Source organism: Lepidochelys olivacea, assembly GCF_965140295.1.
Source record: "Lepidochelys olivacea isolate rLepOli2 genome assembly, chromosome: 16".
Lineage (NCBI taxonomy): Eukaryota > Metazoa > Chordata > Testudines > Cheloniidae > Lepidochelys > Lepidochelys olivacea.
In genome coordinates this window covers 18,650,982-18,663,627 of record NC_140426.1, presented here as the reverse complement: position 1 = coordinate 18,663,627, position 12,646 = coordinate 18,650,982, and the positions used below count along the sequence as shown (strand labels likewise).

Below are 12,646 nucleotides of genomic sequence, written 5' to 3'. Positions count from 1 at the left end.
AGAGATGGCCCTGCTGGATTGATGTCAGCAAACTATCTACTTCTCACCTAAACAGACTGGACCCCAGGTTTCCAGCACTGAAGTAGCATTGCATTAGGCCACTGAATCCCACAGCGAGAGCAAAGGAGGAGGGTCAGGACCTGACAGCTGGTCGTAGCTCTACCCATTCTGGGGTAAGTCAGTTCCCCATCTGTAAAACAGGGCTAAATATCTAGTTAATATGGTAGAGATTTTAGTAGGGTTAGCACCATGCCTGCATGAAGGCTTAGGGCCAAGTAGCATTAGTGAACTGATCTCATCTGGTGTAGTGCAGGAGAAAGCAGCCAGCTTTCTAAACAGGGCTCTTCTGTTGCCGAGGATTGTCAGTCAGTGACAGCTTTATGAAAGACCCCCATTTCAAGCAACTCCTTTAAAGTCTCTCTGTGCAAGGTTTGACCTTTACATGAAGAGCAATTTACTAGGCCAAGATGATGATGCAGGTTTGATGAATGGCTCCATGCAACAGGTGCCACCAGGTATATTTTTCACAGAACAAAACTGCCCACTAAATTTGATGTCACCCCTTCTCCCACCAGCTCTGAATGTTCTTAGGGAAAATTCTGTTGTAGTAAATAGACCGGAAGAGGCCAGGAGGTGCAGCCAGAAACAAGCATTTAATCAGAATTTGGCGAGGAGGAGTAGTTTTTTTTACAGAATTGGTGTGCTGGCCTGGCTCTAATCCAGGAAAGGTAAAGAAAGGTCGGGCAGGCTCTGGTAGGTCGTATTCCAGAACTGCACGTAGGAGGCTCTCAGACCTTGCTTCACCGAATCATAGTTGATGTCGCTGTTGATTTCGAGGTAGAAGCTCTCCTCCTGAGTGTAGGGTATCCACCTAATGGGTACAGTAGACGTCCCTTCGTTGGGGTCACTGAAAAAGCAGACGAAACAGCTGGTATTAAATGCAAAGCTGCCAAGGGGCTCACAGGTCAGCCTTTCTAATGGCCTATAAACCTGGGAGAGGGAAGCATTTGCCTGCACACCTTTTGAGGAGCTAGACCTAAACCTTGGGGTTAGCTGTCATGGGGCTGCTGGGCAGAGAAATGTTGTGTATGTTAGTACAGTGAACTGCCACGGTGCACACCCAGGTTTACACTGGAACACCACTACCTCACCATCACGTTCAACTCAAGATCCCAGTTCAGTGTGTTTGCCATTCCCCTATAGCAGGGGGACCTAGTGGCCACCTACATGTGGGTGGGTGCTGCAGGTGTGACAGATTCCCCCCCGCTGTGGGAAGATTGCTCACTGGAATTTTGCATCAAGCTGTGCAACTAGCAGGGCATTGCCCCACACAGGCTGAGTTCCTTACCCGGTTCTGGCAAAGTTGGTCCAATAAGCTATCAAGGCCTTTGAGACGGTCCTGTGCTTAGGCCAGTAACCCAGTGGGGTGCTGAAGGGCTTCCCAAAGACATATTGAAGGTCATCTGCATGGTCTGCCCCTACCCAGCTGGGGTACACAGGCATTCGAGAAGGCTGGGAGAACACATAGGAGTAAGTCTTGGCATTCCTACACAAACCAAAATAGATTCTCAGCAAGTGAAGAGGATCTGCACCACCATTACTCCCTATGCACGAAGTCAGACAATATTGGCACTGGAAGAGGTTTGGTCTTGCAAGATCCATGCACTGTCAGGTTAAAATCCTATTACAAATACTTGCCCTTCCATTTTACCTTGGCCACCTTGACTTGAGCCGTACAATTTTTTTTTTTTAATAAAACCTGTTTCCATGGGAATCTTTAAATGTTTTCTGGGCCCTGTGCGTAAAAGTTCATTTTTACAAACGAAACCAAATTTGACCCCACGAAGACACATTCGTGGCTGAACTGAGTCACCAACCTACTCCTAGGGTAGATAAAAATCAATGATTTTTAAAATGTAGGTTTATTTTTAAATAGAAAAAAACTAATTTGGAATGAAGATACATTATTAAGGCTTAAATTTACTATAACCTATTAATCATTTAAATAAAAAATATTAAGCAGTATATATTTGCTCCCAAAGTGTTAAAGGTAATCAAGTCACTGGCTGAGCCCCTAGAACCAGAGTTGCGGGGCTAATCCAGTTTTTGACAGCAGTAGCCTCTTCTGCATGTGCAGAAAGAATTTATTTTTTCATGTCAGTTTATTCAGCTGGCACAGCCCAATGACTAACTCAAAGTTGAGAAACTGACTGGGAGTTGCAAAAGCAGGAATGCTTGTTTTCCCATATGACTAAAAATGAGATCTAAACTTTTGAAAGACAACAGTGACCAGAAATAATCAGTTCAATTCACTAACTACAGTTGATACTTTAATACAAACCATGTTATTTACAGTAGCTTATTTTAAAATCCTGGTTCTGTGCATTTAATAAAATTTCAGTTTCCATCCAAATGCAGCTTGACACAAGTAAAAATATTCATCTAGTAGATTAAGAAATGCATGGGTAACCATTTTCTAAGTAAAATTTAAGCTAAACTATTGCTTCGAGCTATGGTGTAACTTCCTGGGTAGCAAGAGAACCTTTACACTTAATTTACTACAATTAAACAAGTTTGAGTGGCTACCAAGCAATGAGAATCAACCTTTCTTTAGGAAAATAAAGAGCAAAACAAGATTCCAGTGACTGTTTCCAGCTCGCTGATTTAAACCATGAGTAAAGTAGCTGAATCACAGACTCTGCCTCTGGGCCCACCATAACCCTCTCGGACTCACCTAGCGTTCGCATTATGCAGAGCAAGTGCCTGCTGCGTGGGGCTCAGGAAGAGGTAGTCTGTCTCCAGGTCCACCACTGTCCTTTTCATGACCTCCTGGTCAGGTTTGTCATTCCACAACTGGGTGTATAGGGAGAATGTGGCATTTGCGGCCTGCACCCCCTTCTTTAGAGTCAGCCCCTGCACCAGGTTGTAGACCTCATCTCTGAAAAGACACAAAACATCTTAACTAGGTCCTGGTTCTGAGCTCACTGCTCAAAGCAATAGATCTTGGTGCTATAGATGAGATACCTTCAGGCAGTAGGCTGCTAGTGTAAATCCAGCTCAAGGGTGACTGCAGGTTACCATCATCCTGTGACTCACAACTGGTAGCTCAACCTTTGGCAAGGCTTGCAGCCTGGGAAGACAGCTGGAAGCTAAGCTTGGTGTAGCTGGTGAATGTGACTTTCACTTCCAGCCCTGCCTGGGTTCAGTTCCTGGCTCCGAGGGATTCAGCATCTCAATTTTCTATCCCTTTTCCCTTCCCAAAGAGCAGGAAGGAGCCAGGGGGATTTGGAGCCCTCTAGAATACTGTTCTATAGAGGTCCTTATGCCCAGTGACTTGGTACAACTGTTGCCCACTGAGTCAGCCTTGTTCTTTACACGCTACTTGTGAAGCCAAGAAACTTTTGCTTTCTGGAACGCAGGATGTCTGACAGGTGAGGGACCCAAAAGCCCCCACCCAGATGGGGGGGGAGAGAAGCCACAAAGTAGTTTGAAAGCTGGAGGAAAAAAGGAAGAGTTCTCCTTTCTAAGCCCCTGGCTAAACGATACAAGAGGCAAAGATCCAGGCTGGCTCTTGGAAACTGTTCTCTGCCCTGCCATTGCATTCATATGCCGCAGGAGCAAAGCTGGCTCTAAACAGGTGCTATTTTGGCCCAGGCCTGATCTGCAGCGGTTCTCAACCTTTTGTATAGGTGACCCCTTTCACACAGTAAGCCTATGAGTGCGACCCCCCTTTATATTAAAAACACTTTTATATTTAACACTATTATAAATTGTGGCGATAAAGCAGGATTTGGAGTGGAGGCTGACAGCTCACAACCCCTCCAAGTAATAACCTTACAACCCCCAGTTTGAGAAGCCCTGATCTATGGGAGTGGTGGTGTTATTGACAGGGCGCCCAAGCCAATCACTGCATTGCCAGTTCTCAGGTGCTCTACTCATTGGTTGTCCCCTTCTCGACAAAAGCCCAACTTGCTTTTCCTTTCTATGGAACTTACGCTGTGATCTTCACAAGCGGGCGGTTGATAGCAGGCATGTCAAAGCCAGCGAAGAAGTGCCCGTCCATGTTGTTTATGCCCGCAATGTAGTCAATGTCTGCAGCGTTAGCGAAGAGATTCTCTGGCCGGTCTGGGAGGAAATCTCCATCAACCACAGGAATGAAAGAGAGGTAATGGACTAGAGGATCTGCAGGAGGGAACAGAAACAGAAATCCACTATACATCTGTGAGAGGAGCCAACAGCCCTCGTGCCATGGCCGACAGCTGCTTTACACAGGGAGCTTCTGGGTGATATCCTGGCTGCACTGGCATCAATGGGAGTCTTGCCACTGACTTCAGAGGGGCCAGAATTTCCCCCGTTACATAGTGGAAGGTGAGCATATACCTATATACTATAGACCTCTCACCTAGCACACCCTATGGCTGCCTTGCACAGGGAGCTTCAGGGTATATACAGTATATAGTGCAAGACAGGCTTTAGCCAGATATCACAGACACTGCATTAAGGTGGCAGGAGGGCGCAAAACAGCAGACATCTGTGTCAGACCAGTGTCAAAGTCAGCTAACTCGCCCACCCAAGGCTACAGAAGAGTGGGGCTTGCTCCTGAGCGAAAGCTCCTCCGTTCGTTCCAGCCCTGTTCACCTGCTGCCAGCAGCAGAGGATTCAGACATGGGGCTGCAGGGCAACCATTCTTGTGAAAAGCTAGTCCTGTATTCACTGAATTGGCAAACAACACTTCCCTACCAGCTGTACTGGGAGTGGGTCTTGCTGGCTCATATGCCCCACCTAGTGGCCCAACTGAAAATTGCAGGGCAGTGGCAATTTTTGAGCATTGCTCCTGAATTCTGCTCTCTGCTTTCACAGAATATAAAGTGTGGTACAGTACTGGCCAGTACAGCTGTCTCCAAGGGACACAGAGGTTGTGTTAAGCCATGCCATGGCTACCTCGGTAGTGCAGCTCCACTGTGCTAAAGAGAGCAGCATCTTTTCCAGCATGATCAATCCCAGTCAGTACAAAATGTACTTTATTGAGCTGGGGGCTGACATCTTCCCTTATCGAATGATCAACATAATGTCCCATCTGCTCATTGACTGGGCTCTGTGGGCACGCAACACACAGTGCCCTGATTCCCATCCTGGTAGCACCCACTGACTCACATGGCAGGTTGACTAGCGGCAGGTGATAGGCCAGCGTCACAGCCTGGGGGTCGGTGACCCGGAGGCAGTTGCCCATGGCCGTGGTGTTGTCCGTAGGGCAGCCCACCTTCTCTGCCACCTTTGGAACATGAATGAGAGAAACTACCTTGTAGTTACACTCCTAGCCATTGTTGGCACAACCAGCCAGGAATTAGCACTGAACTAATACCCATTGGGAAAGGGGGAGTTTCTTTTTAATCCTAGAGGATTTTGTTTGCAAGTCTCCATCTCTATGGAGTATTGTCCTGCTCTGAACACTTTTGGTTTTGCTTCTGCTCCTGCTTATTAAATCACCCTCAGTTTTTCACATGCAAGACAGACCTTTAACTGCAGGAAGTCTGGCCAGGACAGCTGGCCTCAGCTTGGGAGTATCAGTGCGTCTCTGAATCCAAAGGCCTTGGACAACTGGAGCACCATTTGTCCTCCTGGAGCTGTAACTACCGTGCAGCTTCTCCCAGGCTCAAATCTGACAAAGACCCTAGGAAACTCTTGCCTCAGGACACTGCCCTACTTCTGGAGTCCACTTTACCTTGGTAGCCCAGAAGAGAGGGTTCTCCTGGATAGCCCAGGGGCACAGGCCAACTCCGCTTTGGCTGATGCCTCGTTTGATCAGCCCCTTGTTGTACGGAGATAGTGTCTGCAACATGGAAGAGAAATAAGAAGGTTATTTGGTATCAAGTCCTGAAAAGATCCTTCCGTATTCTGGCATGGCCATGGCAGAGAGCTCCAGCTCCCATCCAGGCTTTACGTGGGACTCAAAAGTCATTAGCTCTTTTCAAGTCTCAATTACAGTGTCTCAGGAATCCAGGGACTCAATCTTCTAAACCACCAGGCAGCTGAGGTGCTCAGCTATAGAGCCAGCAGGGCAGTACAAGAACCCCTATAGGAGAACAGAACTGGGGCTGAAGATAAAGAGATGCTGTTACATTAGGGGAACCCTAAGGTGGATCATCACTTGGGAAAGCAGTACCCTCCAGATCTGGAAGGTTTAGAAAGGACATTTCTAAATCAAAGCTGAGAGAGCAGCTGTGAGGAAAACAATTACTTTCTCTATCAGGGTGGGCTGCTCAAAACGGGATGTTAATTAACCCACTGTGGCTGGACCTACTCCCGGGACAGCACCTGCAGTGAGAAAAGACCAGCAACTGTGATGGGGCAGTTTTGACCCTTCACAAAACTGAGGGGAAAAGGAACCCCATGATGGCCCAGCGGCAATCACACACCTGTAATGAGACACTGGCGGCACCAGCTGACTCCCCGAAGATGGTGATGTTTTCTGGGTCGCCCCCGAAGGCCTTGATGTTTCTCTTCACCCATGCAATGGCCATGTGCTGGTCCTTTAGCCCGTAGTTACCTGGCCAAGGGAAGGCATTTACATTTCAAGAAGGAGAGTTGAAGCAGTGAGGCTCAAAGCCCACCCTGCCCAGTGCCCCCAGCTCCACTCAGTATCAGAGCTGGGGTTAGAACTCAGGAGTTCCTGGCTCCTGCGTTCATGTCTATATGTTTTGTGAAGCTGTGCGTTCAAACAAGGGCTTTTTCCCTCTCAACACCCATGTTCTCCTCGTGCCACATGCTGAAAAGAAACCAAGATCTCGTGCTGCTGGACGTTATCCCCAGCTATCACAGAAATCACTGCAGTATCTTAACTCTGCTAACCATCTGGTCAGAGAGGAGAGACAAGATGTGCTGGGTGGGTACCCAACCCATCTAACCAACGCCAGCTGTGCCTCAAATACCCAATCCACTTGCAGCCTCTGCTCCAAGTATAAACGTGGGCCCTCTCATCCTGTGAGAGAGATCTCTTCTGCCACACTCCCCCATACAGAGTGAAGGTGGCACCCCGCCGTGCGTGTGTGAGAGAGGGGGACATAACATGAGACAGCTCAGTATGTTGTGTGAGGGGAGTGTGGTGGCAGGAGATACCCCAGCGTGTGCGGAGGTGTGGGGGCAGACTGGAGGTCTCTGGAGCAAAGTGAAATAGCTGCCATACCTGGAATACTGGCATCCCCCGTGCTGAGGAACCCCAGCGGTCCCACTCGGTAGTTGAAGGTCACCACGATGACGTTTCCTCGCACTGCGATCTCCTGGCCGTCGTAGAGGTAGTTATTGAGGAAGTTAGCACCCTGCCCACCTCCCACGAGGAATCCGCCTCCATATATCCATATCATCACCGGCAGATTTGTGGACACTGCGGGGAGGGACAGACCACACAGAGTCAGACGAAAGCCCTTCCTTGTCCAAATGAAACCAAGTCCCTTGATGCCACGTAGGCAGGATACCACCTGTTGGGCCCATTCATCAGCAAGTACTGCCTCACTCAGGCATAAGCCCATCTCTTGTGTGAATATACAAACATCTGACTCCAGGTCCACCTGGCCACAGACACAGGCAGATGATTCATCATGACAATGGACTTAGGACTCAGCTACTTTGCTCTATCAGGGCTTAAGGAGCCCGGGGCAGCAATACAGTGCAGAAGAGACACCCAGCATGGAACTCCAATCTCTACTCGCCAAGAGAAGCACAAGCTCTCCATGGAAACAGGTTCAGTGTTGTCTCCAGTATCACCGTCTATCCTCCCAGAGCCTGCAGGGAGGGTCATGTCCACAGAAACACAGTGCTTTGCAAGAGAACTCACCATAACGGGAGTGGGGGCTGTAGCTGCCATAACCCGAGGAGCCCACTACTGCCCATGGAGTTGGGGAGAATACATGACTGCAGACTGACAGCCCCAAGGGAGTCTGTCAGGGATGGGCAGCCAAACACAGAGCTGCTCAGGCCTGCAGAGAACCTTCTCCCTAATCACCTAGTGTTACCATCATGCCTGTACCTCCTTTCCTGTCTTGAGGGATCCAGATGTTCAGATAAAGACAGTCCTCTCTCCCACGAGTACTGGTTTGGGTGAGCGTGACCTGCAGACAACGGTTTTTGTACTCCTTGGCCTTCAAAGTACCTCCAAGGAGAGAGAAAACAACATCCCACTTTAGAACCCTCGGTTCCATCCTGCAGGCCTGTGACTCAGGTCCCATTCCCGGCCCTCACTCACCGCCACGGCGTTGTTTCCAACTAGCAAAATAGCTGTGATGAGACAGCCCCTTTCTGACTGGCCACCTCATACCCACGAGACTGCAGAAGCTACAACGACTTTAAGCTTGCGGGAACCTCGGGAATTGTGGCCACAGAATCTGCAGGTTCCTAGCTCTGTCCCTGCACTTCCACGCAAAGTTCCTGTCTACAATCATCAGCCTTTCTAACAGCCCGGGCAACGTCTTAGTGACATTCACTTAGTGAATGAAAGCAACATACCCAGCTGATCACCTGAATGAAAGTGCAGTATGTTACCGCTGAGGCAAGGTATGCCACAGAGAAGGGCAATGACAGAAAAGGGGAACAGAACTTTATGACGTTCATGAGGGTGGAGCAAAATATATCCCCAAATAAAATCATTGGTAGCCACCCTTGACCAGCAGGGGTATGAAAGCTAGAGCCCCTCGCAGAGGAGGCCTCTGTCATACTCAACAAGATGGCTAATGCAGTATTGGGGAAACAAACCAGGCTTCCAAAATGGTATGAGAATTAAAATGTTCTGGGGATGAGGGCAGAAAACAAAAGATATTCTAAATGTGTGTCTTACCATCCCAGCCAGGATGTTGTTGGGGGTCTTCAAAACTCTTTGGAGGAGCAGCAAAAGGGATTCCTTTGAAGATATCGACGTAGTCACCAAAGAGACCCAGTTTTTCACTGATGCCCTCAACAAAACCTCCTTCAGTGTACACTACACCCAACTAAACACATGCCAAGAGGAGAGAGGGGACAGCAAACATCTTCCCGTGAATGCAGATAGGCAGAATTCACAGCAGGAACACAAATCTCCCCAATCATTCAGCCCTAAGATGCATTCGCTATGAAAACAGTATGTTTCCACAGTAGTGGTGTTCCTAACCAGACTTCAACTGAAATAGCATCCTCTGAAGACTCTTTATAAAATTAATGACCACCACACTCTGTTAATGAATAACTTGCACTTGTGTTCAGGATTTTATCCAGCAGGCATTTCTAAGCGTTTTACAAATATTAGATGGTGATAAATCCTGACTGCATTTTACAGATGGGGATGTTGAGATACAGCAAAGGAGTGACATGAAGTCAAAGGGAGTTCCAGCAAGAAAGTTTTGAACTAAATGTTGTTTTATGCAATACTGAAGATACCAGCCCATGCAACACAAGGGTTGGGATTTTTAATGAAGCTTAAGGAGTCAGGCACCCAGATCCCCTTGAATATCAACACACTGGGATTCTCAATGGAGCCTAAGTATCAGACTTACTCCAACTGGCCATTTCAAGGACTACAGAAGCAGCGAAATTAACTCATAACGAACAGAACTGGACCTTAAATTACTTTGCAGAGAATCTTACAGTCAAGATATAACAGATGATATGCAAAAGGTAAACGTTTGCCACCACCTGCTGCCAAAAATTATCACAATGGGCTCCCTAATATTGGACCAGGAGCTGTACAGAAGAATAAATCCTACCCTTCAACATTACTGAGGAGGCAGGAGCTGCTCAAACAAGTTTGAGCATGCTCAGGGAGACACAGCAGGGAGAAGGCTGGGTGGCTCTCGTTTCATTGGATGAAAGCTACCCAGATACCAGGAAGGCGAAGATGAGCATTGGCAAGAGAAACATAGGCCAGCCCCATTCAAACACTCTGGGTACACGTTAGCTGCCTGCACTCAGTAGCTAGAATTGCCCATTTCCATTATTTACTTTATGCAAAGTTAAAAAAACCAGCCCCTTGCTACTTTGCTTTCCTACTTAACCACAGCCCACCAGTACACAAGTGTTTTGGCTGGTGGATCAATACAGTTTGTAAAACTGCTTCCCTGTCCCTCACGTCCCTTCCTGACATGCCCATTCAGACTCTGTGGAAAGACCATAAGACAGGGCTCTGCCACACACAGGATGTGGAATATCCCTTATGCAGCTACTCTGAAGGCTGCCTTGCAGTTCCGTCGCTTTCCCGAATTCACAAAACAGTACAAAGGAGTAGAGAGAACAGAAAATTTATCCCAAATTAATGCATAATATCGAAGAATAAGTTAAAACTTATTTTGCTTGTATTTGATTCTAGATATATCACACAAGGTATGCTTCTACTCAGATACCATGGTAACCAGCCCTTTCTGTGTACTTGATCAAATTTTTCTCAAAAATGCTCTGTTTGGGTTGGAACTTTCCACATTTCATCTCATCTGTATCTAAGTGGTTCACTGTGCTGGAAAGTTGACTTAAGGTCTGTTCAGCTACTGATGTATTAAGGCAATTGGTGGGAAAGAGATTCAGTTTGTTTTATAAAAAAAATCGGTTGCAAAGTTAAATACAAAATTAAAACAGATGATATTTAAAAACAAACCACTCTGGAAGAGTTAAATTGTGCCTGAACCTAAATTCCTGGCATGCCCAAAATTCCCACTAATTTCAGTGAGTTTTGGATGCATGCAGGGTCAATGGTATGTTTGAGAATATATATTTTAAAGTACATTGCAAATAAAAACAGTTTGTTTCGTTATATTGTTGCCTGCAACTATTGATTAACTCCACAGTGCTCCAGGTATATTTTAGGTATCTCTAAAGTGGCAACATTTAAAAGATACTGAGTTGCGTAAATCAGTATTGAACAATACTATAGCGTCACAGATAAAGTTGTTTCTGTTCTTTAAATCCTGGTCAAAAGGGAAAAAAAATGCAAAATCCATGAATCAGGAAGTGCAAACATTAAGGTTCTAATGGCAACAATGAATCACCCACACATACCCCTTAATAGTATTTTCAATAGCTAAACGTAGAACTCTGTATAAAACAGGTGTAAAGTTTCCATTGGAATGTTAAAATGAGTATTTCCCAAATAGGTGTGCATTCAGATTTGCAATCTTCATATTGCAGTACCAACAAGGTTTCCGCACTTAATAGATTCCTTTTCTTACTCAGAAAAATGAAGAGGAAGAAAGAAAAACCGGAAAGTGGAGTGCTGCAGACGATAGTTTATATCAGCGAGGTAGTAGGCAACGAGCTATACATTAAAGGAGAACTGCAAAGGAAAGGAAAAAATGGGTTGGAGCCCTTTATATACTATAAAATAGCAAGGGGACACAGCCCCCTTTTTCCCCTTTCTCCTTTAATGGAAGTCTTAGGTAACTATCCAAAATAGCTACATCTGTTTTCTCATCTAGCTAATGGCATACAAAACCTTAAAAGCACATTTTTCTTCTACCCAGGCAGCCTGTTTTCACTCTAACACAATTTACCTTTACACTGATGGTTATGCATCAATGAACTACCTCATACTTACTGTTGTAGCCCTTGCTACTCCAAGGTAGCAGGCTAGGGCAAGGCACAGAACCTCCCAATGACACATGATGCGTGCTAGACAAGCCTGTCCCAGCACGTATGCCTATATATACGGAATAGGAGTGCAGAGAAACTGGCACATGTCCACGCACTCTGCGGAACGCCCTTCTCGCTGCCGTGTGAACCAGCAGAGACCACGCACACCTGCAATTCACCTGGCTGCAACCAAATCTTCCATTTCATGGTTGAAAATGTAGATAACTGGCACTAGAGTATGAGAGACCTCCAGCTGTTGCTGTTATGGGCTGGAAGCCAACTGTTTCATGAGTTCCATGTCTATAAGAGTTCTATGCGGGAAGGGAAAAGACTTAAGGCCCATGTATGTTACATTTAAAGTTAGGCTAAACCATGCATTAGAAAACGTACTATAGGCCAGGCAACAATCTTGCACTGGTTGGGGATTGGAGAATATAAGACTCAACAGGTCCCAAGAGATCTTTAATTTCTATGACAGAATGTCAGAAATTCAGCAAAACAACAGCATGTTCATGGCTAGAGGTCCCAGGCTCCAAGCATCTGAAGCTGTGTGTTTCTGTCCCCACACTCTCTCGATGAGCAGAATCAAAAGCCGGCTGATGACTGCAAAGTTGTGGGAGTAAATGCCTGGCAGGGACAACATGCATCATCATGGAGAAGTGAATTACTCACTGCCATGGAAGTCTTTTCTAATTTGAGTTCCTTCCTACTGCTTTTCTTTCCAACTTCTCAAGCTGATCGAATGCAGAAGGTGCAGTCAATGTACAAAGAATATTTTATTCCCACTCAGAAGAGCAAAAGGCAACACATCCCAGTAACTGCGAGGTATGGAATTCCTTCCTGAACTTCTCTCTCATCTTTACCCATCAAACTGAGGATGTGAACCCAATCAGTGCATTTTACAGGGAAGAACAAACACAGAAATCCCATTCAGGTTTTTCTCCTTACTTCAAGTGAATTATCAGTCTGATCCGGATCTTTGTCTCAGTTTATATATCTGACCACCAAGTAAAACTCAGTTTAGATGAACTCTCTTAATCCAACTCTTAGTTAAAATTCTCAAATC

The 12,646-nt window shown here is 46.3% G+C and overlaps 1 protein-coding gene across 1 annotated transcript; it reads right to left on the bottom strand.

Annotated features, from left to right (window-relative positions):
- Positions 1-634: 634 nt before the first annotated feature.
- On the bottom strand, positions 635-12,635 carry CEL (carboxyl ester lipase). Its single transcript, XM_084649821.1, has 11 exons — positions 11,546-12,635; positions 8,828-8,978; positions 8,024-8,146; positions 7,184-7,381; positions 6,417-6,547; positions 5,723-5,830; positions 5,155-5,272; positions 3,996-4,182; positions 2,735-2,938; positions 1,349-1,546; positions 635-907 (listed from the first exon to the last, which is right to left on the bottom strand). Exons 1-11 carry the CDS (start codon positions 11,609-11,611, stop codon positions 715-717), a joined length of 1,677 nt encoding a protein of 558 aa, XP_084505947.1. The 5' UTR covers positions 11,612-12,635; the 3' UTR covers positions 635-714.
- Between the last annotated feature and the right edge of the window lie 11 nt (positions 12,636-12,646).

Coding starts and splice junctions, on each gene's coding strand:
- CEL (XM_084649821.1), bottom strand. CDS start 11,611: ATGTGTCATTGGGAGGTTCTGTGCCTTGCCCTAGCCTGCTACCTTGGA. Junction 4,183..5,154: donor GCCGCTAGTCAACCTGCCAT/GTGAGTCAGTGG, acceptor TCCCTCCTGCAG/ATCCTCTAGTCCATTACCTC. Junction 1,547..2,734: donor CTGCATAATGCGAACGCTAG/GTGAGTCCGAGA, acceptor TGGTTTGTGTAG/GAATGCCAAGACTTACTCCT.